General features: G+C 65.0%; 1 protein-coding gene across 8 annotated transcripts in view; it reads left to right on the forward strand.

The window, feature by feature from the left end:
• Positions 1 to 24,237, forward strand: part of ATP2B2 (ATPase, Ca++ transporting, plasma membrane 2) — a 198,404-nt gene that overhangs the window by 111,970 nt on the left and 62,197 nt on the right. For 7 of the 8 annotated variants that reach the window (XM_012732135.1, XM_004692376.2, XM_012732134.1 and 4 more), the window contains exon 2: positions 14,305 to 14,810. In XM_012732135.1, coding sequence (XP_012587589.1) covers positions 14,612 to 14,810 — 199 coding nt within the window. In that variant the 5' untranslated portion in view covers positions 14,305 to 14,611. Of the gene's footprint in view, positions 1 to 14,304; positions 14,811 to 24,237 lie in introns of those variants that run through there. The other variant, XM_012732140.1, reaches the window with a different exon arrangement.

Genomic DNA, 24,237 nt, shown 5'->3' on the forward strand with positions numbered 1-24,237 from the left:
GGAGAGTCCCCCCGCCGTGGACACTCAGGCTGGTGACATCCTGGGGACCCCTCCTGGCCCCGAGCCTTCTCGGACAGTGGGTACCCTTCCTCGACACTGCGGGAGAGCAGGGCAGCCCTGGCCGGTCCCCCCAAAAGCCCCACGTGGCGCTCCACGGTGTCCCCACTGCGGGCAGCTCCCTTTGTGACGGCTCCGTGTCTGGGGCTGTGTCGAGTGCCAAGGCCCGCAGCATAGCCCTGGGGTGCAGACCGGATGCCACCTTCACCAGTCAGCCCTTTTCTGAACCTCAGTTTCCTCACGCAAGATGAAGCAAGTGCCAGTGACTCCGTGGGGCTGTGAGCTGCGAGCCAGAGGGAGCGCACCTGTGGGCCACCTCAGGAAGCCGTGGCATCGCGGCAGCCGGACGCCCCTTCTCAAGGCGGCTTTACTGCCAGCGGCTGCTGCAAGGCAGCCTGCACCACCCCGCCGTGAGGGAAGGGGGTCCCTTTGCGGCAGCTCGGCCACAGCCCCTCCTTCCTGGAGGCAGTGCTCACGCGCGGTCAAGGGACGCTGTGGTGGAAGCGGAGGACGAGGACAGGTGTGGCACCTCCTCTGTCCCCTCCGGGGTCTGAGACGAGCGCTGGCCCTTGCACCTCTTCCCCACGCTCCTGCTCCCCAGCTTTTGGGAGGCCCCAGCTGTACCCGCCAGGGTCCGGGCGCCCCGGGCTGGGAGGGGGCATTCTGTGCCCTGCCCTGGAGGACACGAGCGATCTGGCCCACGGAGGGGTCCGTTGACTCTTCCTGGAGCGTGGGGGGGTGCAGGGCTCACCCGGGAGGGCACTGTAGGGTGCAGAGGCGCCCACCGGCCAAAGGGAGGGGCATGGCAGGGGTCCCCAAAGCCGCCCTGAGTTGACTTTTCACTGAAGCAAGGTATTACCTTCCCCACAGGAGAGTCAGCATCCAGAAGGCCAGCTCGCTCTCAGGTCACATACCTGCCCTCCGGGGCGGGGTGTCAGGCCAGAGAGCCCCTTTCCGAGCCCCGATGCGGTGCCGCAGGGCAGCGTGACGGTCTCTTAGGCCCCGGCCGGTGGGTGCAGCCTCCCCACTTTGCAGGTGCAGAGCGGACCCACAGCAGAAGACAGTGGGAGGGCGCTGATGCTGGGGCTCGCCCAGGCCCGCCCCCCGAGCATGCCGTGAGCCCCAGAGCTGCTGTCTGTGGAGCTCCGGCACCAAGCCCTTGAGGCTTTCTGGACTGGAAATAGCCAGTGGTTCTTTGCGAACTTCAGACCAAAGATCCCATTTTGTCGTTCCCAAATGCAGCTCAGAGTGAAACTGATACAAACCCTCTGAGAGTCCCCATCAGCTCATGGCACAATCTGGGGGTTCAGCAATAGAAGGCACCCTAGAGACAGTGAGGAGCTGCAGGTTGCCTTCTGTCTGGGGCCTCCACAGATGCTCCCTCTCACACCCTCTTGCCAGGCAGGAAACGGGTTTTTGTTGTTGTTTTTTAAATTTATTTATTTGTGCACACAGAACTGCGGCACTGTACGCCACAGGGGGTGCAGGGCTGTGAGAGGCTTCCCCAGAGACAGAGCGGGGAGCAGAACAGGCAGAGGGACGAAGCCCACCGCTGAGGGGAGCAGCGGGCGGGTCAGGAGAGGTCTGCCGCGCCCTGTGGGTCAGCTCCAGGGCGGGGATCGAACTCATGCGGAAGCGGCTTTCACTTCTCGGTGCTGCGCTCCAACCCGCTGTGCCGCCAGGGAGGGCCCAGAAACAGTTTTGAGGTGGAGCTAATCACGCTCTCTGCAGTGGCCCCTGGCTTCCTCGCGCCCCCACACAGCCACACACGTGCCCCGACATGCAGACCCCTGGCGTGCACCCACGTGTGCCTGCTTGTGGCCATGCGCTCGCCCTGCCTAGCTCCGGCCGTGCACCTGTGCGCCTCTGTGGGAGTGAACTTCGGGGTAACAGAGGGGTCAGGGACTTAGGAAACAATAAAGCCATTGACAAGAAGGAAGTTTCAGCTCAACCTAGAAACATTGTACCCAGCAGCCTGCAGCTTACTGTGCGTGGAGGGGTGAAGCCGGTAGAGGAGCCCCCAAGCACAGCGGGGCGTTACCCGCCACTGGGTACCCGCCACTGGGAGGGGCACGGACGGCGCAGCCCCCCTGGACTCCGCATTCCGGGGAGGCAGAGCCGCGCTGGCCTGGCAGGCTCGGCAACTGCTGTGCCCACTTGGTGGCTTCTGCTCCGGGGAAGCGTTTGTCGGGGTCCCCTGGCAATACGGGCGCAGCGCCGTGGTCAGGGACCAGCTCGTGCCGGCCTGATGTCATCTGCACCAACCACTCGAGAGGCGGACCCAGAGCCCATTTCATGCCAGGCCTGACCTGGAGCCGGGGGCGGGGGGCAGAGTCTGCCCTCCCTGGTCGCAAGGCGATCGGCATAGTGAGAGCTCTGATACGGCGCTGCAGAGCTGGGGGTCTCCGGGACCCGGAGGTTGGAAGCGCCCTTGACTTGGAATTGTGTGAGACCGGCGCCCACATTCTAAATGGAGCTCCAAGCCAGGATTGCACCCCACCGAATGGAGGCCCAAGAGGCTGGGTGGCGTGAGGCCTGGAACGGCGACAGACGACTCCCAACCCCTGGTCACTGCCCCCCTTGGCTCCAGGGAATACGCCCCACCCGCAGGCATCGGGACCCCAGAGAGGAGGGAAGAGCAGGAGTAACTGGGGAGAGCATGAACATGGCGGCTGAGGACGTGTCTCCTGGGAAGAGGGGGGCAGGGAGCCCTCACCCCCTGCTCCAAGCGCCTCCCCACGAGGCTGGGCAGGCGGGAGGGAGCAGAGCCTTCGGGACGCTTGGGGACACTGCATGTGGACAGAGTCCCAGGAGCGGCTCTCCGGGGCCTCGGCTGCCCCGTGGTCCTGAGCTCCTCCCTTCTGGCAGTGCGCGAACCTCTCTGAGAAGCTGCAGGAGTCGGACCAAGGAGCAGAGACGGGCTGGGCTGTCGCAGGAGACGGACGGGGGGACCTCCAGGGGTGGTTGAGGCCTCCGGAATTAGACAGGACTGCCACTCGGGTGCCAGAGGGTCCAGGTGGCACAGCTCCTGGAGCACCCGGGACTGGAGGGGGTTCAGGAGCAAGAGCACTCTGGGGGCCTTCAGCCAGCACTGCCTGTGGCCCCGGCTTCTACCTCCAGGCCTCGATGCCCGCGAGTGGCGAGCGCGTCACTCCAGATGGGCACTGCCTGGGCACCTGGCCGGGCCTGAGCACTGCGCCTGCTCAGATGCCCGCCCTCCCAGCCGCCCCGCCAGGGACTAGGTCTGTCCTCAGAGGCCTGCGAGGGTGGCCGAGGCCGGGATGCTGTCCGTGGGCAGTCAGTGACAGGCAAGTGGGGGGTCTAAACCCCCGACACGGGTCCTGACCTACTACCCAGTGAAAACGGTTTAAGAATCTCTCCAGGGAAGAGGCTTCCGGGGGCGGGAGAAGGCTCCAGGGGAGACAGCTCCAGGATAGGAGACCGTGCGGGAAGGGCGAGGGCTTGCTGCGAGGGAGCAGCCCTGCCGGGGGAGGCGAGGCGGGGCTTCTGGGGGCGCAGAGCCGCGGGGAGCAGAGCGGGCAGCACAGCCCTGTGGCCTTGCTTGCTTTCATGAGGGCCTCGTGGCAGGCGGTGGCTCTGCGCAGCCCCAGCAAGGCTGGGGTCCCCTGGGCCTGCGTCCCCCGGGAGGCTGCATTCGCATCTGTCCCTGTGCAGATGGCTGGTGAGCGTAGCTGCAGCCCCCACCCCCACCCACACCCCCTTCTGTCGCCGGGACTCGGCTGCCGGGAGCGTGGTGCGGCATTATTTTTAGAAGTGGCACCATCTGTTCAAGGTGCCGGGCGCTTTCTGTTCGTCTCCTCAGTGGCCGGGGCAGTCATGCCAAGTCGGGGGGGAGAGCCGCAGAGCTGGCCGGGCAGGACAGTCACTGAGCCTCGTGCCACCTGCTGGACGGGAGTGGGCCCGGCGCGCTGCGAGCCGGGTGTGGGGCTGCCTGTTGGGTGCCCCTGGCCAGGGTGGTCAACGGCGGGCGGGGACAGGGGCCTCCCATGCTCCCTGCCCCTGCCCATCCCTGAGCTGAGCCTGGACTTTCCCCCTGACTGACTGTGTCCTGCCCTGACCTCCGGCTTTGAGCGGAAAGTGGAGAAGAGGCAGGAGGACAAAAGATGCTTGTGGCCAGACCACAAGCTTTTGTGGAAGCTAACACGGGGTGGCAGGAGACCCAGGACTGACCAGTGCAGTCCAGAGAGGCTGGGCCATCTTCCCGCTGGACCCCAACTTCAGCGTGCCCGGCGCCTGAACCACTGACACCTGGGCCTTCGAAGTGGCTGCAGGAGGAGCTCGGCTGGTGAGCACAGGCGCACCTCTGGCAGCAGATGGCGGGATCCACGCCACGTGACCGTGGGCAGCCTCCTTGCCGTGGCCAAGCCTCCCCTCGTTCCTCTGTGCAGTGGGCGGCCAGGAGCAGCCAACGTCCCAGGCCTCGTGGGGCTCAGTGCAGGGTTACTGTCCAGCTGCCTGTGCCGTGCAGCCGGGCGCCTCCAGCGTCAGCTCTTCCTACCATCGGGCTGACCAGCGCCCACTTTCTAAGTACAGGCTGCACCCTGAGATTCTTTGCCCCCAGTATCCTTCTAAACGCAGTCGGGGGTTCTGCGTGGAGGCCGAGGAAGTTCCCCTTGCAGGGGCCCACGGTCTCAGGGGAGACCTAAGCTGGCGAAGCCCACCCCTACCCTGAAGTGGGGGCTGAGAGCTCGAGGCGTGAACCCCGCCCCAGGGCTGCCATGGAAGAAGGTTGACGCTTGGAGCAGGGAGCAAGAGAACTGGGCGCGGGGGCTGGGCCTCGGGAGGGAGGTATTGATTAGTGGGAAAGTGGGTGTAGACAATCTCACGTCGAGGGAACAGTGCAAGGTGGCGGGGGTGGCGGGCAAGGCAGGAGCACGTGCTCGTTTTGCGAGGAGTTGGCTCACTACCGGAGTCCGGAGACTGGCTCCGCGGCGGTCGGCAGAATCCTGGGCGTCTTGGTCATGAGTGTCTTTCTGAAATAAGGCACTGGGGAGCAGGCTGGGGTGCGTACCCGAGAGGGGCATGCTCAGAGCTGACATGGTGGCTCCAGTAAGACGGACCTCACTTCTCCCTGCTCCTTCGCTGTGTCGTCAGGGGCGTGACGCGTCCGCCTCGCTGAGCCTGGGCCTCGTCTGCAAGTGAGCATTGCTGACGCCCAGCTCGCGGGGTTGCTGCAGGGTAGGGCGTCCTCGGACCCCGGCGCAGCCCTGACTCCCCTCCGTCCGTGGCAGTCAGAATCTGCAGTGTCTCTTGGGGGACAGTGAAGAAGGGGCGGTGAGGGGCCCTGGGCTATTAGGAGCAGGGAGACGTGGACTAAGGTCAGGCGCCTGGAGAGACAAAGACAGGAGCCTGTACTCATACCCCTTGCTCCTCGGTCTGGGCGCCTGTTGGACATGAAGGAGAAAACCATCGAGGGTGACCATCCGCTCCAGGGGCGGGGGCTGGGGAGGGTGCCTCAGCTGCTGTAGGTGACATGGGGTCATGGAAGGATGCAGAAATTTGGGGGTGTTTACGGGCCTGAGGCCTTCAGAGGGGATGTCTGCCAGGCACAAGGAAGGTTAGTTCAAGACCTTGCCAGCAAGAGCTGGGTGGAATGGTCAACTTGGAAACCGCCACGTTAAGATGAAAGTTGGTGCTGGGGGGTGGTACTGCCCAGAGGGGAGGGCAGGGAGGCCCAGGGAGACCACGGCAGAGTGCAGGTGGGATCACAGACGGAGTCACCCCGACCCAAACAGAGCAGCCACAAAGCCCCTGGGCAGGTGCAATCTGAGAAGCCAAGGGACGTGGAGTAAGAAGTGGGGACCACCACCGTGTGCTGGGGCTTGAAGACCGTAGAGGCCCGGGAGGCAGCCAGCAGGCGTCAAAGTGGCCACAGGCCTGGCCCAGCAGAAGGGCACAGACAGGAAATTAGAGGTGATTTTAAACCAGAGGCCGGACCACAAAGGCAGGACAGGATTCTAAAACCCAGAGCCAAGGGACCGCGGATTACAGGAGCTGAAAGCCAAAGAGGGCATGCCCCGAAGCCCCAGGACCCTGGGGCTTAAAATCCCCAGTCCTGCGGGTAAGTGGTCTTCATTTCCGTCAGCCCAGTGGTGCCAACATGGTGGCCGTCTAGGATGGGCAGGGTCCCCTGCTCAGGGTCCCCGCGCTGCAGCCAGAGAAGCTTTGCCAGGAGAGAATGGGAGCATGCAAGGAGGCAGTGTCAGCTCGTAGCTCCTCCTCCGGCCTTCTGACTTCATCCCTTCGAATCTGAAACCAAGTCTGTGCTTGCTACTGCCTCTGGCTTTTCCCCAGGGCAATAACCTGGGCTGGGAGGAAGGAAGGCAGTGAGTGCATAAACACCCAACCAGGGGCAGTTCCATTTGGGCCTAGGAGACTGGCCCCAGGACCTAGAAGCAGGTCTAAAGGACACCACCCTCCCCCACCCCCGCCCCTCCCAGTGCCTGCACTGTTCTGACTCCCTTCCATTTTTGAATCCAGCAATCCTGCTTTTCCTGCTTCCCCCCACTCCTCATGTAGTTCTACTTCCTGCCTTCTGCATTCTCAGACCACAAGGAATGATGGTCTGTCGAGCCTCAAATTCCTGCTTCTCTGGTCTGGGTCCCGGAAGTCACTCAGTTATTCAAAAGAAATCACCCAACTAACATCATTCCCTGGCACTTTGGTGAATGAATCTCCCCTCCCGCCCGCCCCCCGGCCCCCCACTCCACAGAGGAAGGAATTTTATAAATTCATTCAGACAGAGATGCCACCACTGAGGAAGGGCCCAACAGGAACCAAAGAAAAAAGAACCGTGCATGATGAAAAAGAGCGAATGGCTGATGTGAGGTTTCTGGCATCTGTGACAGATGGTGCTGGTGGGCCGAGGTGGGTCCTCTGTCTGCACACAAGTAATCCTGCGTGACCTTTTGCATGTGTCATCTTGTTAGCTCAGGTCTGCTCACTGGGAATCCCATTACCCGAGAAGCAGCACCAACATGTGAGGTCACACCGCCGGTGGAAGTGATGTTCTCTGCACTCCATCCACACCCAGGTCCCAACCCAGCACTCCACTCATCAGCACCACTGTCCTGGAAAGCTCCTGGGAGCTTATTACCCTCGGCTCTATATCAGCACCAGTGCGTGTGGACAGCTCCTCAGCGTACCGTCCTTCACCCACCCCACAGCCCGAGTGTCAGCACTGGAGTCTGGGGACAGCTCCCAGCGGAGACAGGGCCTTTGTTGGGGGGCGGGGGGGGGAGGGGGGCTGTCAGCACCAGGACCACGTGGACAGCGCTGACTCTGCCTCTGCTGGTTAGCCTGCAGGAGAGGGGCCTGTGGTTATCAGGTTCCTTGGCCTCAGCTACTCAATCCCTCCCCTGCACTGACCTCCATCCATCCGTCAGCACTTCATCCCCAGAGACAGCTCCCTGTGCCCCAGCTCGCCAGAGGTGAAGCCTGAGGACTCACCACCCAGACAATAACATGTGCGTGGCCAGGGCAGCACCCTGTGCCTCCCCTGTAGGAGCCCGAGAAAAGGGCAGGCGTCTGGTCTAGGGAGAGGGATGTGTGTGTGTGTGTGTGTGTATGGGGGGCAGGGGGAGGTTGGCTCTGCCACGCCCCACTAAAGAGCTCATGCCAGTCCTGAACTCTGTTTTCTCCTCCTGAAATAGGGGTGCTGGCTGTGCCTGTGTTGTAGGTTGCTATGAAGGATTAAATGAGATAACACACGTAGGATGGTGCTTAGCACATCTCTTGCCCATACTTTGGGGTTCCGCTGTAGTCTGTGGGGACAGAGCAGGAGGCCACTGAAGGCACGATGGCGCCGTCACTGTCACCACTCAGCCAGTTAAGGTTTGCTACTGGGGGAGAGCCGGGGCCGTGACGGGGCGGAGGCCGGCAGAGGCCTGGGTCTACCCTCCCCCGGGCCAGGCCGGAGGGTGGGACGCCGCAGGAGAAGCCCGGGTCTCTACCCGCCCACCCCCGCCCTGCTCCTGCCATCTGTGACTTCAAAGCTGATGCTTCACTGTTTTTGCAAGTATTTTTTTTTTTTTTAGATTTTCCTTTTCTGGTTAACAGGATAGGAGTTTTCTAAAAATAGCACTAAATTTGCTTCTGAGGTATTCATTTCCAATTCTCTTCCTCTTCCCTCATTCTTTCTCCCTGACTGTGAAAATTCAAAGCTGAGATTGTCATTGTCAGCTCTGATGCGCACGTGGGCACGTATACCCACAGGGCCCACACTCCCAGAGCAGGTGTGGCCACAGGGCTCCCGGCTCACTCACACTCACACGCCCATGCGGGTGTGCTCCTGCGACCTGCCGGCAAGCCTTGTCCTCAGGGTCACCCACATCTGCAGACGTATCACAGACACACACCCACAGTCACTTATGTGGCCCCAATACTGGTCTTCACATTCCTCCTGACCCCAGTGTAGCCCCAAACCGTGACACACGGCCACGACACACCCACACTGATGCGGTCCCTCCCCCGAGGGGCAGTGTGAACTGCCCCTCACTGCTGGCTGAGTTCACCCTGAGTTTCCCCGGGTCAGCACTGAGGGTGCCTCCTGCTAGGGCAAAGAGACCCTCCAGAAAGGCCAGAATTTGCATTCAGGGAGAAAGAAAAATATCCCACCCCTTCAGGAAAGCTAGTGGGGACCCGAGCAGAGGGGAGACAAGCTGTAAGCCGTGTTCAGTGCCCTCCCAGCCTTCCCTGTGGCGCCAGGACTTGTGCATATATCCTTAGGGTTAAAGAAAGAGTGTGGGGCCCTCCCTGGTGGCCCAAGGGGTGAAGCTGGAGCTCTGTGAAGCTCTCCACAGCCATAGCAGCATGAGTTCGATCCCCAGCCAGGAAGGTGACCCACATGGCACGGCAGACCTCTCCTGACCCGCCCGCTGCTCCCCTCAGCAGTGTACCTCATTGATCTGCCTGTTCTGCTCCCCACTCTGTCTCTGGTGAAACCTCTCACCCCTGTATCTCTGGCCTGTACCCCAGTTCTTATATGCATAAATAAATCTTAAAAAAAAAAAAAAAGCAGTGTGGGGACAGCGTGGTTGAGCCGAGGAGACAGGCAGGAGAGCAGAGTCACTCCTAAAAACAGGCACCTCTGGACAAGTTCTCCCCCTGGGTCAGGAACCGGCCCAGCTCTCTCTCTCTTTCAATTAGTCCTCACAAAACCCCGAAGACTGGCTGTGCAGTTGGCACTGTGTGGGGAGGAGGAAACCGAGGTGCAGGGAGGGGGAGGCTGAGCGCCCAAGCCACAGAATTGTACGTGACCCGCCGGGCTTTCCCCGTGGTCTCCAAATGGGCCTGGCCCCACACCTGTCACTGGCGCCAGGGACAATTCAGAGGAATGGGTGACTGTAAAAACACATGCAAGGTGGCATTTCAATTCAGCACATCTTAAAACAGAAGGATGCAGCCTCTGAGTTATTTTTAGCACATTATTCATTTGCAATGGTCCCAGCCACCCTCCTTCAGTTAGGATTTGAAAAGCTGTTGGTTTGGAGTTTGTGTGTGTGTGTGTGTGTGTGTTTAATCCTTCCTTCGAAAGATAGATTCCTTCTATGTTAAATTAACCACACACACAAAAAAAAAGGGGGGGGGAAAGGAAGAAAATCCATGGCTCCTTCCTCTGCCGAGTCCCTCCTGGCAAGGACTTTTTATTAAAGCGCCCCTAACCTATTCTTGAGTCAGTGAGATGTAACAATACAGAGTCATTAAAATGCTAATAAGATGAAACCAAATGCACAAATTCAGTAATGCCAGAATGTTCTCCAGGATTCTGAAGGATCTGACTCCTCAGAGCCTGAAGGGATCCCAGGGAACACGGGAACCTGAGCCCCAGGGAGAAGGCCTTAGCCAGACCACGCTTGAAAGCCCGGGAAGTGGCCTCGGCTGGCCACACCCACGCGAAGACTGATCCCGGCGCCCCGGCCGGGACTGACCCTGTGCCCTGCTCGGACCTGGACCTGCGTCTTCCTTTGCTCAGCTGCATGCAGGCGACAAAGCCTGGGCGGCGTCGGCCCTGGAAGCAGCCACCTGGCACTGGCCGAGATCAGCTCCTTCCGCCTCTTTTGATGAGAGCCCCAATCCCACGCACGGGGGCTCCACCCTCACGGGCTCCCAGCCACCCACCCGTCACATCGGTGCCTGGGCCTCAGCATGGGCTTGGGGCCTCGCGATCCAAAGTGCCCACTGCTTAGGGGAGGCATGAGCTGGCTGCAGATGAGGTCCGTCGCACCCATGAAGGAGCTGCCCTTGCTCAGGGTGGGGGGAGCGGTGCAGAAATTAGCATTGTAGGGCATCTGCTTCCAGCCAGCAGCCACACTGGGAGTCCACACGCCGGGCTCTCCGTGGGGCCTCACGGCCGCCTACAAGGCTGATGGGCAGCCCCACTTTGCAGATGAGGCCCAGAGAGTTTGGGCGACTTCTCCAAGGTCGCATAGCTCATTCCACCCCGTCCACTCATAGGGCGGCGGCTCACATGCTCAGGCCAGGCAGCGGGGACATCAGAGTCCCATAGGCTGTAGCTTCAGCCTCACACTGGGATGCAGGCCAGAGGTGGGGTGGGGGGAATGAGAGGACTCCCCAGGGACAGAGTGGGGAACAGAGAGGCAGATCCACTGAGACGCTTCTGAGGGGAGCCATGGGGAGACAGGAGAGGTCTGCTGCACCCTGTGGGTTCCTCCCTGGCTGGGGATCGAACTCCTGCTGCAGGGGCTGCGAATTGCATCATAGCGCTGAGATTTAGCCCCGGTGCCCCCACCACGCCGCCGCTGACTGAGGAAACAGGAACCGGGCAGGGGTGAATCTGCAAGAAGAAAAGCATGGCTCCTGCTGCTGACTCGCGGCCCTGGCAAGCCGCAGCCAGGAGGAGCCACAGCCCAGCTCACTGGCCGGGGCCCGAGGGTGGTGGCCAGCTTCCAGGCCGTGGCTCCCCCCAGGCCTCCAGTGAGAGCACTCTGGATGCATCTTCCAGAGTCCTGCTCAGCACAAAACAGGTGAATGGCTGCTGCCCACGCAGCGCTCTCAGCTCCTGGGAAAGCGACAGAGCGAGGCGGGCCGAGCGGTGACGTGTGACGTGTGGGTTGGCGGGAAGTCTCGGGGCCAGAGCAGCCGGAGTCCGGGTGGGGAGGAAAGGCTTCCGGGGAAGGGTGCTCAAGCCGCGCGGCACAGGCCGCTCGGGGAGCCAGGGCCCGGCTAGCGGGTGCCCCGCTGCAGCTCTGAGGGGGCTTTGGGGGTCCAGCCCCCCCTGCTGGCTCCTGCCCACACCGACCCGCACCGGCGGATGTCGGCAGGGCGTCTGCGTGGCATTTTACAGGCACTTGGGAGTCAGCAAATCCCACCACCCGATCGAGTCCCAGAGCGAGCTCTGCAGCTCTGACGGGAAGACCGAGATGTGCACATCGGGGTGACGGCAGGCACAGGTGTGAGATGAGCTGGGGGGTGGGGGGCTCGCGAGGGGGGCTGGGGAGCCAGCTGTGTGAGTGAGAACAGTAACTGCAGCGCGAGCCTCAGAGAAGCCCAGGATCAGCCACCGACGGGGCAAAGTTCTGGTCTTTGAATAGACTTGGTACCCCCAAGTCTCAGCCTCACACCTGCTTCCCCGGCCCCTCCCTGCACCCCCCACCAGGCCCCCCTAGTATTTACTCACAGATGGTTCTAGATTTCAGTTTCTTTCACGTCCATCTTTGGCTTAAATTCTGCTTGCCCTGAAGCACAGAGAACTCTCACACTGAGGGCGTCTTCCCTGGGCCCTGGCCCGCTCTGAGCACCCGCCCCCGCTGGGGCCCGAGTGGGGCAAGCCCGTCGTGTGGCGGAAATGGGGTCGTGGCCGCCTCGCCGCGCGACACCCGCCCTGGGAGGCAGGGACCGTGTCTGGATTGTTCGGCACACAGTAGGTCCGAAATACAGCGCTACCCCTGCTGAAGGCAGACGGACGACGGCAGCGGGGCAGGGGGCGGGGGCGCTCGGAGATGGCCATGCGTCGTCCACAGTAGTCACCAGAATCGCCAGTAGCCCATTAATCCGTGCCTGCTGCTGTCGTCACAAATATAATTACGGCTAACGACTAGCAGGCCCACGCTGTCAGAGATATAATCATCGGAGCTGTGAGCCCGCCGCAGGTGGCCGGGGACCAGAGGAAACAGCACCTCGGGTTTCCAGAGTCCCTTGTGGTTTGCTAAGCGCTTTGATTCACTCACGACACTTCATTGGAGCGCCGTAAGAGCCCCATGAGGGAGTCCGGCAGGGAGGCGGCACCGTGCCTGACTCAGCCTGGGACTCGAGTTCAAGTCGCAGCTGGGCCGGGGGGCGGGTTGGGCGTGGGGCCCTCGCCTCGCCTGGCCTCAGTTTCCTCGCGCTTCTGTGCAGACAGTGAGGCTCTGGCCTTGAAAAGCGGGCCCTGAGGAGCGAGCGCTGCCATTCCTAAGTGTTGACCGTATACTGGCCCCACGCTAAGCCCTGTGCATGAAATCGTAACACCGATGGGGTGCTCTCCCCACCGCCCCCCTCTTTTTGAAGATGAAACTGGTTTTCATGAAGACGATGAAACTAACTTTAATTTCGCTCCCGCTCAGCGGGGAGGTGGACACCTTCCGGTCAGTCCCTGCCTCGCGCCGCGGCGTCCCTCCCCGAGGCGCCCAGCGCCCGCCCCGCCCGCTCCTCCGGGGACTCCCCGCCAGGGCCCTAGCCCGTGGGTGCCGGCGGTGCCTGCGGAACGGTGCAGGGGCTCGTGCGGCCCGCAGGGCTGGGTGCGGGACCCGCCTGCCCTCTGCCCTGCATTTCGGCGTCCGCCAGGACCCGTCAGGGCGTCTGACGAGCGTTCGCCGGCTTCCCGGGCGTCTGGGTCTGTGCTCAGGCACTGCTGTCATCTTAGCTTCCAATCCGTAAGACCTGTGGGTCCCGGGGTGAAAATAAGCCTCCTGCAGCCCTCCCTCAGCACCCCGACCGCGGCTCGGAGCCCCAGGCCCCAGGTGGAAGCACACTAGACCCGAATGTGGCTTCTCACCTTCGTGGTACGGGGGGGGCAGGGCGACAAGCCACTTACAGATGAGGAAACCGAGCCTCAGAAGGGTCAAAGGACTGGCCCGGGCCCCACAGCGGGACTCTGGACACGCGGATGTGAGCCCAGGTGTCTCTGACCCCAAATACCGCGCCGCTCGCCACCGCCAGCCACTGTCCACCCACCAGCCTCGGCTTTCAGAGCGAAAGGAAGGCGCACGCCTGGGGGCAGGGCAAGGAGCTTCGGCTGGGAGCCAGGAGACCACCTCTCCCCTTGCTGTGTGGCTCAGAACACGTTTCTTACCCTCTCTGGGCTTCAGGGTCCCTGTTGGGAAAATGAAATGTTAAACTATCTCCAGCTTTAAAATTCTGTGCAAGGAGAGGAAAGGATCGTTCAGGGGAGAGAGGGCGAGAGGAGGGGCGGGGGCTGGGAGGGAGCCGCGGGCTCAGCTTCCTCCCACCTCCCCCCACCCCTGCTGCCCTGGCCCGTCCACAGCGGCTGGGTGGGGCTGGTCCCTGTGCCAGGCCCAGCCGAGCTCAGCAGGGGCCCTTTGTCACCCAACGCTTGCCGGGGCCTCGGCCACTGGTGTCGGGTGTCCGGGCGGATTGGGTTCTCTCCTGGCAGCCCCACAGATGCCACCCTCCCGCAGGGGTGGCCGGGCAACAGGGGGCGGCCGGCGCTGCCTTCTCCTCCCGGGCTCCCCAGAGGGACAGGGCGGCTGCTCCAGGTGCCGGATGGTGGGTCCCTCAGGTGAGCGCCCGGTGGCCTGAGCCCAGACAGGGACCGAGCTGTGGATTTATGTTTCATGAATATCCGTGAGTGGCTGCTCTGCCCAGGCTGAGGGTCTGGGCTGGCGGTGGGGCCCGCAGACGGACACAGCCGCGAGCTGCGTCCTCCCCGCCCCGGCCGGTGACCCCGTGGAGAGACCAGGGCCATTAGCGGCCGTAGTAGCATGAGTGGGGGTCTGTGCTGGGGGCCGGGCTGCCCATATGGGGTGCAGGCCGAGAGGCCTGTGTCGGGGGGCTCCGAGCGCCGGTGTTTGTGAGCGGAGGTGAGGGCGCTACCGTGCGTGCCCGGCAGTGTGACCGTGTGTGACGACGGGAAGGCGGCAGGTGTCCGCCAGCGTGTGCGAGTGGGGCCGCCTTGGGCTGGGCGTCCGGGAGCCCCTGAGAGCCTGGGGCAGGTTGTGCCGTGGCTCCCAGGGCCTGACCTTGTCCCCACCCTGTCTCGCCCCACAGGAACGTCCACCCCGACCATGTAGATACCAGCTCCAAAGAGCAGCATGGGCCCCACTGAATGGAGACTCCTGGGTCTGCAGCCCTGAGCCCCTCCGGCCCCTGGACCTCGCCCTGTGCCCGGGGACGCCCTTTCGAGCTCGCCGCTGCTGTCGCCAGCCCACCTCGGCCTCCCCCGCCCCCTAGGACCCGGAGTCGGCTACCGGGAGCCCCAGCCGCGCCCTGAGCCCGTGCGGGCAGCCGCCGCCACACAGCAGCTTCTTGTCCAGCACTGACCCTCGGGCCGCCCCGAGCGGGGACTGTGGCAGACATGGGTGACATGACCAACAGCGACTTCTACTCCAAAAACCAAAGAAACGAGTCGAGCCATGGGGGTGAGTTCGGGTGCACAATGGAGGAGCTGCGCTCCCTCATGGAACTGCGAGGCACCGAGGCCGTGGTCAAGATCAAGGAGACCTACGGGGACACCGACGCCATCTGCCGGCGCCTCAAAACCTCACCCGTGGAAGGTAGGTGCGGGAGGCGTGAGCGGGCGCGGCCGCCTGAGTTGACTGCAGGGTGTGGGCTGAAATGCGGCGCGGCCAGTCTGCGGCTTTCTAGAGGGTCAGCCGCCGGGCCGGGCCGCGGAGAGGCCTCCAGTCCTCCCTTCCCTCGGGCTGGGGCCTGACCGGAGCCACCTGCAGGACCAGAGCGGGGCCAGGGCTGTGCTCTGGAAACCGGGCGGGAAAACCCACCCAGCGGGGCAGCCTCGCCACTGGATGGACTGGTCACCCGCATAGAGATGCCCAGTCTCTGAGGCAGGGGCTGGTGGGGCCAGAAGAGAACCACACCTGCTCGCCTGCCGACGGCTGGGTCAGGCTTCCCACCCATCCGCAACGCCCGGAGAGCGGGGTCCAGTCTCCCAGCTGCCCCCTTCCCCAGCCGGCACCCCCAGGCACCACCCCTGCACCTCTGGCTTGTGCTCCAGTTCTGTGTGCACAAATAGATCAATCTTTTAAATTAAAAAAAGCAGCCCGGGGCATATAACAGATGGGCTCACCTGGGGCTCCCTGAGTCCCCGGGAGCGGGGCTGTGGACCTCGGGTTAGGAACCGCGCCCTCCGCACCGCCCGACCCTGGGGGCCCGGGATGGCCAGCAGAGCGCAGCTCGGGCACCGCAGCATCTGCACACTGCTCAGGAGAGGGAGCCCTGTCCCGCTGTCTGTCCACCCAGCACAGCTGGGCCTGGCACAGAGGAGCGGGAGACGTGCCCGGGAGACCCCGAGGCGCGCTGCTGTGTCCCCAGATCACAGGGAGAACCGTCCCGTGGCTGAACGGCCCACACAGATGATGGGGTCCCCAGTGAGGTGGGCGGGAGAGGCAGTCAGGGAGGGCTGCCTGAAAGAGGAGGCATCCGAACCCAGCCGTGGAGGAAAGGAGATGGGACGCGTGCAGCTTGGCAGCTTTTCTTAGCTACTCCCCGGAGGGCTGGGTGCGGCCGGAGCGAGGCGTGCGGGGGCCCGCGGGGACTCAGTTTACCCCTCCGCCGCGTGGCAAGACCCTACCAGCCCGGCCTCTTGCTCCGCGCCTGTCAGCTGTGTGCACCGTGGGCCTCCCATCTGTCCTCTCTCGGCTTTGGTTTCCTGATTTCTCACGGGGGCCGCGTGAGACCGCTGATGAGGAGGAGCCCCGAGGAGGGTCCCCCGGGAAAGGAGCATCTGGCAGGGTGTGGGCGGGGCTGACAGGCGAGCCCCAGATCCCAGGGTGGGTGAGCCGGCTTCTGCCCCAGCTCCGCCCGCCCCAGCCCCAGGGCCGCCTGCGAGCGCCGCTCGGCGCCCACCTCCTCCCCTGTGAGATGGGGTGATAGCCACGACTAGCTCAGGGTCCAGCCCGCAGCCGGCCTCCGCCTGCCCATCAGCAGATGGGTCACGGGCCGGGAATGGGGTCAGACCAAGGGCCGGTGCGTCCGTGCCCGTGACGTGAGCTCCTGTGGCTCTCGTGGCGGTGGTCACACAGAGCAGCAGCAGTCAGGCCGAAAGGTGGAGCCGACTCTCCCAGACACTGGCCGCTGCCCCCCGGCCTGGCCAGGAAGAGGTGTGGTCAGCCCTGTCACGGCGGGGTCGTGGGGCTCGGGCGGCACAGCAGGGCCGGCAGAGGAGACGGCTCAGCTCCGTCAGGCCCTCGTGGGGTGGCGCCCGGCCCTGGACGGCGCTCCACAGTGCTCCGGACGTGAGGGGAGCCCTCGGCCTGCGCCCCGCCCCGCCTTAGAGCCATGTGGCCGGGGCTGTGTCACTCGGTGGCCGCGACACCCCCCTCTGACGTGAGTCACACTACAGGAAGGCGCTCCAGGCCACGCATAAATTAGCCTTCCCAGCCAAATCCTGCTAATTTTAGGCAAAAAGATCTCAGCAAGTGAGAGTCAAATCCCTGCTGTTGGACAGCCTTGGGGTGACCCGGGCCCCTCAGAGGCCAGGGCAGCCCGGGCCCCACTCGGAAAGGCTTTCCTGTCCCCTCTCCCGGGTCCCGGCCACCCTCCCTCGCCTCCCGCCCTCACTGCTCTCCTGCCACACCCCTCCCGCTGAGCGAAGCGCCCTCAGAGACCCGGGCTCAAGGCCAGACCCCCCGGGGCACCGGGAGCGCTGGGGTCCCCCCTCTGAGGCGCAGAGGCCTCAGTCGTGGAGTGGGGACGTCACAGGATGGCGGAGTGTTGGATCTGATGGCCGCAGGCGGGCAGTCCGCGTGGACGGCAGACCTCCACGCTCAGGAAGGGGCGTTCGTGGCTCTGTTATGACCACGCCCACACATTCCTCTGGGGAGCAGCACAGAGGGGCGGGCCTGCAGGGAAGGAGGCCATCAGGTCAGAGTTAGGGTGCCGTCGGCGGGGGCCGCGGGGGGGCCGCGGTGCCCTCCGGGGCCTGAGCAGTGTGCACTGAGCTGGGTCCTGGGACGGGCGCTGTCCTGGGCGCTGGTGCTGACCCCGGCCCGGCGCGGCCGGGAGCTCAGACACTGCTGGCAGATGGTGGGGGGCGGGGGGGGTGACCTGGGCGCCCTCCAGCTGGTGGAAGGCTGCAGCCTGGACCAGAACAGGGGGTCCCCGCGTCACCCCAGAGCACTGGCTTCCGTTTGAGCCGGTGCACCACCGGACCGACGTGCCCAGGCTCCGCGGGGCAGCCGGGCAGGTCCGCTGGGCGCTCCCCGCCTCGCCTGTTCCGTGGCGGTTGCCAGAGGGGCACGAAGAAGCCGGGGCGCAGCACAGGGTGGGTGGGAACCGGATACTCCGGCGTGTTGTGAAACGGAACCTCCAGTGAATTTTGCATGAGCCCGCGGAGCAGCCGGAGCGGCTGGGGGGACGGGCGTCGGCCACGGGGTGGCCCTGCGCGGGTCGCGTGTGATCCTGGACCGGAAAGCCGCCCCCGCCTTGGGGGGCCCCGTCCCCCTGGTGTGGGGGACCGGTAGCTTCTGTCATTGTGACACGTGCTTTGTGACTTAGGGATCTCGGGTCCTGAGGGTCAACAGGGAAACTGAGGCGGCCACGGCGCAGCGGTGTCCGGGACAGGACGAAGCTGGGGGCGGCTCGGACACGGGCAAGGGGGACTTGCTGCCGGCCACGGGCGCGGGGCTCCGCCTCGGGCAGTGCGTGGCCCTGTGCTCCCCTCCGAGACCCGCATTGGGGCGCCAGGCTGAGGCGGACCCCGGGGTCCGAGAAGGCGGGAGCGTGGCTGCCTTCTCCGTCCGTGCCGGGGGGGGGGGCCGGGAGGGCCGCAGTGTCCATCTCAAACGCAGGAAAAGGGCGTTTCTGAGCGCGCCGCTGGGGTGTCCAGGCCCGGCCTGCGCCCAGGGCCGCCGCTCCTCGCCTCCGCCGCTGTGCTCTGCGGGCTCCGTCCCCCACTCCCGCCCCCCCGGGCAGCCCCACGGGCCGCTAGGGGCAGGTCGGGCCAGTCGGGGCCCTGGCCCGGAGTGCCCAGCGCACCGGCCACTGGCGGACGGGCAGCTCTTGGCTCTGAGCTTGCAGGGCTGTGGGGGGCAGGACCAAGTGCTCCCCTCCGCGCCTCGGTTTCCCGTCTGCGCCCTGGGCAGCACCACACCCGCAGGTGCTCTGGGGAGCAGGGGTACCCGGCTCGTGCGCTCTCTCTGGCCCCGTCAGCATCCGCCGTCGTGACTGTCACCGCCGCCATCGTCACCGTCCCCTTGTGCCCTGCGTGTGGCTTGAGGGACGAGTGGCGTTGAAGCGAGCGGGGAGAAAGGCGGCTGACCTGGCCTTGAGCAGCCGCGCCGCGGGAAGCACGCGTCGCCCAGCGCCCCGACCCGCGCCCAAGCCCCCCAGACGCTGTGGAGTCGGCTGGTCACGTGTGGGCTCAGAGCCCGCCCGCACGGGTCTGACCAGCCATAAAGTGGCCCCACTGCTGATGCCGCCCGTGCGCCCAGCCGGCCACAGGGCCGTGCCTGGCCAGCCGGGGGTGGCCAGAGGGAGAAGCCTGAGCGGCCGCTGACCCAGGGATCCGGGGGGACTCGGGGTCCCGCAAGTGACATGTGTGGGTACAGCCCTGGGCCAGAGGGCCCTGGAGGATAGGAAGGGGGTCGCCGTCGGCAGACAGACCCACGGGCGAAAGGCCGGTGCTCCAGAGCTGCAGCCGCCGGCCTGCTGTGCGCCTCACGCAAGGCCAGGCCCCCCCGGCGGACGCTGCCGATGGCCACAGCCACCCTGAGTGGGAAGCAGGGGCCGGGAGCAGGGGACCGCGATTCCTCCTATCACGGACGTGCCGTAAACTCTCGTCCTACTGGGCGCTCAGACAAGAGAAGGCGCGAGGACGGGCGCTGAGCCCCAGCGCCGCCGTGGGGGGCTGCAGTAAGTCAGCCGCCGAGCCCCAGTGTCCCCCGGAAACGGCCCGGTAACCCCTGCGGCCAGCGACACAGGCGGCCAGCACGGTCCCGTTGCCCTGATGCTGCCGCGCCAGGCGGAGAGGGGCGGAGGCTGCACCCACCCAACAGACGTGCCCTGTGCACCCACTGCGCGCGGGCTTAGGCCGTGCCGCTCTCCTGGGAGAGACACCGGCTGCCCTCGAGGTGTGTGTGAGGCGCTGCCCCGGGGCAGGTGGTGAGGCCGAGACAGGGCCCTTCCCAGGCATTGCCTCTTGGTCCACGGCTGGGACAGGGGTGGGGTGTCAAGCAGGAGGTAACTTGGGGGTCAGACGGGAAACAGGGCTTCAGTCCAAGCAGAGGTGGAAGGAGGAGCCCTCGCGTGGCCTCTCGCCTCAGCTTCCAGAGGTGCAGGGCCGGGTTGCACCCCAGGCCTGAAGGTGCTCCCCTCCGGCCGTCAAGCTGGGGCTCCGGCCTACCTTCACATACCCCCCCGGGACTGGCAGAGGTCGCACCCCAGCTGACAGAGAGGACACAGAGACCTGGGGGTGGCACCGCCTTCGCTGGCCTCTCGGGCTGGACCCCACCGGAGTCACAGGGCGCGCTGGTCTGGAGGACACAGGAGGGAGGCTGACTGGTCCCTCGCGGTCCTGGAGGCCCCTCCCAGCCCCACCGTGAGGGGGTGAGGTCCCTGCAGGCCCAGGCAATACACGGGAAGACTCACAGAGCCAGTGCCCCCCCCCCAAAGCCCTCTGAGACCTCATATCCCCGGGGTGTGTGCTCCCGGAAGCCGCCGGGGCCCCAGTTTCAGGTCACTGCCCTCCCCGGACCTCAATCCTCTTCTGACGGGGCCGGCTGAGGCTGAGAGATTTGCTCAGCAGCCGCAGGCTGGGTGTTGGGGCGACCTCAACCTGCCACCAGCCCGGGTCCCCCAAAGGCGGAGCTCAGCTGGAGAGCTGACGCAGCCTCTCCTCCAGGCCCGCCTGTCACACGAGAGGGCCCAGCCAGGCAGGTGAGTTATTTATACGGCCCCCCTCACCCCACACGATTGTCTTACTCCTCCTGGCGCAACCCAGGCCTCTGCTGTGGTTTCAGTTATTTATAGCCCGTGGAAATTAGCGGCCCGGCCGAAGGCCCGGGGTACCCACCTGCCCGCCCCAGCCTCCGCCCCAGTGGGAGGACCCCCGGAAATATCCGTGATCCCAGCAAAAGGTCCCAGGGACCACTTCAGAGCAGAGAAGGCCCTGCTCTTCCCCTGAGGCAACTTTGGGCAAGGTGTCCTGGAGTCGAGAAGCAGAGGGAAGCCCTGCAGTTAGCAGATCCAGGAGGGCTGCGTGGAGGAGGCGGTATCGGCACAGGTGCCAAAGGATAAACAGGCTTGGCAATGAGGAAGGACACTGGACAGAGGGCACGAAGGCCCAGAAGAAGCGTGTGTGAAGCGAGGCGCCGGCCATTCTGCTAGGGGCTTGGGGAGGCAGCGCCTAGGGGCAGGGGTGCCCAGCACCGGCCGATGCCCTTCCAAGAGCCTCGCTTACGTCGTTCACCCCTCCTCACGGCCCGAGGGGAGGCACGGGGAAGTTAAATCCCGCGCCACAGCCACACAGCTCGTGGGTGGAGCAGCTGGGTTCCAGGCCAGGGGGTTCTCCAGAGCCCTCGCTAGGAACCGCTGGGAGGCACCCCGAATGTTGAGCCTAAAAGTTGGGGCCTAAATGAAGGGCGGGAGGAGCTCCGAAGGTGCTCGCGCAGTGGAGATGGCTCTCTGGCAGCGCAGCGCTGGGTGGGAACAGGGAGACGGCCAGCGGTGAGGCCAGCAGAGACGGGCTGGAGGGAGGAACCAGGCTGGGCCAGCCCGGAGGGGCGCGGAGGAGGGAGCCCCAGCAGAGGTCTGCGGGGCTGTGTGCCCGGCACCCCCGGCACCTGGCACCTCGGCGGAGCGGGAGAGGGGCGCGGCGGGCAAGACAAGGCGGTCCGGCCCCCACACTCCCAGGCCGGTGCGGACAGGCGCCTGGAGGTCCTGACCCTGCCGAGGGCCCAGCCTGGATGGGGGAGGTCAGCGGAGGGGCGGCGAGCTGGACCTGCGCGCCTGGCGGGGCGTCCGGCACCCACAGCTGCTCTGCCCGGCGCGCAGATCTCCCCACGCGAGGACACGGCTGAGGGCCGGCCTCTGCCCGCGGTGGCCCACGCCGCACTGGCTCCCAGCCGCAGGGTCACACGCCGGCGTGCGGGTTGGCGGGGACGTAATCAGCCGGCGGTTCGCCCGAGACCGTCGTTGCTGTGCTCCGGCCGCAGTTTCTGTCCTCTAAAGCGGGGGCACGAGGCGGGTGACGAGGCCTGCGGGGAGGGCAGGCGGCTGGGTCCTGCGGGGCCGGGGGTCTCCGGGAGCCCGCACAGAGCGGGGTGTAGGAAGCGGCCGCACCCGGCGCGTGACGCTGCCTCGAACCTAGGCCTGTGCCGCTAACTGGCTGTGCCGTGCCGGCAAGGACCCCGCTCGCTGTCCGCTCACCTGGGACATAGCACTTACTCCCGGGCCCCGTGAGGGGCGGTGGGCTAGTGCGGCAGAGCGGCACGGATGCCCGGGGCAGGCCGCCCGCTGGGAACGGAACCGCCGTTACGCTCATGCCCATCATCCTCGTCAGCAGTCAGCACCGACGTGTTACAGGTCTGTGACCCTGAGGCCCAGAGAGGGCAAGATCTTCCCCAAGCACACACAGCCGTGTGGCGCAACATCGGATGAATACTCGGGACTCCCAGCCACAGCCCCAGCTTTTTAAACCATGTCCCGGTGTGATTTTTAAGCGTAATTCCTGCGTGCCAAAGCGTCTGGAGAGCAGTTGGGCCCTTCCTGCGTCTCCGTGTGCCTCATGGGGGGTGGGGGGCAGAGAGCAGGAACCCTTGTGAGGGGTCTGTGTGGGATGACGACACACCAGCAGTTCTGCCACTGAGACAGACCAGCGGGAGAGGCCGGAAAGGAAGCACCCCGAGACGCGGGCGGGGTCACGGTGAGGTGGGGTCTCAGGCCTCTGCGTGGGTGGGTGCGCTTCCCACCGGCCCTCGCCAGCTGCCACCTCCAAGCTCCGGGGCAGAGGGGGAGGGGTCTCCCTGTGTCGGGGGAAAATCTAGCTGAGTTTTCTAGAAAAAATTGTCACAAAGATCCGTGGCAGAACTGACAGAACAGATGTCCCTTTGGGGGGCTCTTGGGGGGACACACGGGCTCTGTTCGGGGTTCGTATCCTCGGGAGCCCAGACAGGGCTTTGCTGGTCGTGTCGGGCAGCCGGCTCGCTGGCGGGAGGGGTCCTCGACTGGCACGGGTGCCAGGCGCCTGCTGCAGACACCCCACTCGCCAGCACGGCGAGCCGGGAGGGGCTCAGGAGCACAGCAGTTGGCAGGATTTCTGTCCTGCAGACAGTGGCCTGTCTGAGCAAGCGCGTCAGTCACACTGAAGCGCAGTAAGGAAATCAGCGGCCTGTGGCCTGTGCTGCTCCTGAAGATGCAACTCGCGCGAGCCGCCGCTGAGATCACTGACCCCTGACGGCGACCGGCCAGCTCTCACGAAGCGGCTTCCGGCCGTCTCGGGGTCAGGTCCGGGGGAGGACACGAGTGGCCCGGCGCGGCCGCGTGCCCGCCCCAGGAAAGGGGGCCTCTGCTGGGAACCCCGAGACGCCCGTCAGGGAGTCCGTGTGAGAGCCCGCACTCAGCGCTGCTTTGGTTTCTCTTTTTGATCATTTGATCTTTTGTGCTTTTGCTCCCACGATACCACTTTTATTTCTTTTCTAAAAAGTCATCATTGCTCGAAGTCTTAGAAGGGCTAAGCCCCGAGGGCAGCGGGCCACGGGTCCCAGCCAGAGGAGGGGCAGGGGCTCAGGGCACGCACCCCTTCCCACCCTGAGCCGGCCCTCACCTTCTCCAGGAGGGGAAGTGACTGAGCCCCCTGTTGACTGCTAATGCCCTCCCCGAGATTCTCCTGAGCACAGTACTCTAGGGCATCCCCTCCACAGCGCCAGAGGGCCCGTGAGCATCCTTCGAGACCTAGCGAGGCCCCAGTGTGCACAGTCACCCCTGCCAGCTGGGCCAAAATTGCCAGCAGACTGGCCTCGGGGGCCTGCAGAGTCCATGACTTACTGGGGGGCCCCAGCACCCCTCCAGGAAGGTGCTAGATCTCTCGTGGCCCTATGTCCCTGGCTGCGGGCCACACGTGGCCACGGTGAAGAACAAGACCCCCACCCGTAAAGCACCCCCCGGTGCCCCCTGGGGGTCATTCGGCGGCCGGCAGGTCTGGCCAGGGCAGGGCAGGCGAAGAACAAGGGAAGGAGCAGCCCTGTCCTGCCGCCACCCCAGCCCAGTGCCCTCACAGCGAGCCGCCACTGTTAGCCCCTCACTGGTGAGGGGACCGAGGCTCAGAGGGTTGACTTGCCCAAGTCACGCGTCTGTCAAGAAAAACCGGGGCCCCCATGAGGCCACATCTGCTGCGCTTCACAGTTCATGGAGGGGCGACGGGTGTCCCCGGGGCCCGTGTTCCCCCGCAGAGCAGCACTGGGACGCGGACCCCAACGCCTGGGAGTTTTCAGTTGCTCCAAACACATGCGCGCTCAGGTCCACGGAGCTCGTGGCCAGGGCAGCGGGAGCTGGACACCTGACCGCCAGGCACTTGGTCCTCATTTCCGGAACCCCCAGGCGGGGCGGTGCAGGAACGCCAGCCCCAGGGCTGGAGGCCGCCAGCCCACGGCCCTCGGCCGGGCCCTAGCCGGGTGCCCACCAGGGCCGTGCGGCCGCAGGCGAACCCTCCCTCCGTGAGCTTCAGTTTCTCCATGTGAAGAGTGGGTCTGGCTAGGCCTCCGGGGCCGTGAGGAAAGTTAATGGCCGCAGAGTGGCCAGGCCCCTCCCTCCGCATCCTCCCCTGGGCTGTTCTCGGCACGGGGCCTTGTGGGCAGAGATGGGTCAAGGCCCAGTGACTCCTCCCGCTCTCCTCGCTGCGACCCGCGGGCCGGGCGTGGCCCCAGCCGGCTCCTGGCTCCCGGGGCCTCTGAGGCAGGCTGCCAGGCCCTCGAGGGATCTACAGAAACCCAACGCTTCCCTTAAAACCGCAGGGCCCGCCCTCCACTG

The sequence above is a fragment of the Condylura cristata genome, unplaced genomic scaffold (assembly GCF_000260355.1).
Source record: "Condylura cristata isolate star-nosed mole 26May11 unplaced genomic scaffold, ConCri1.0 scaffold00033, whole genome shotgun sequence".
Classification (NCBI taxonomy): Eukaryota; Metazoa; Chordata; class Mammalia; order Eulipotyphla; family Talpidae; genus Condylura; species Condylura cristata.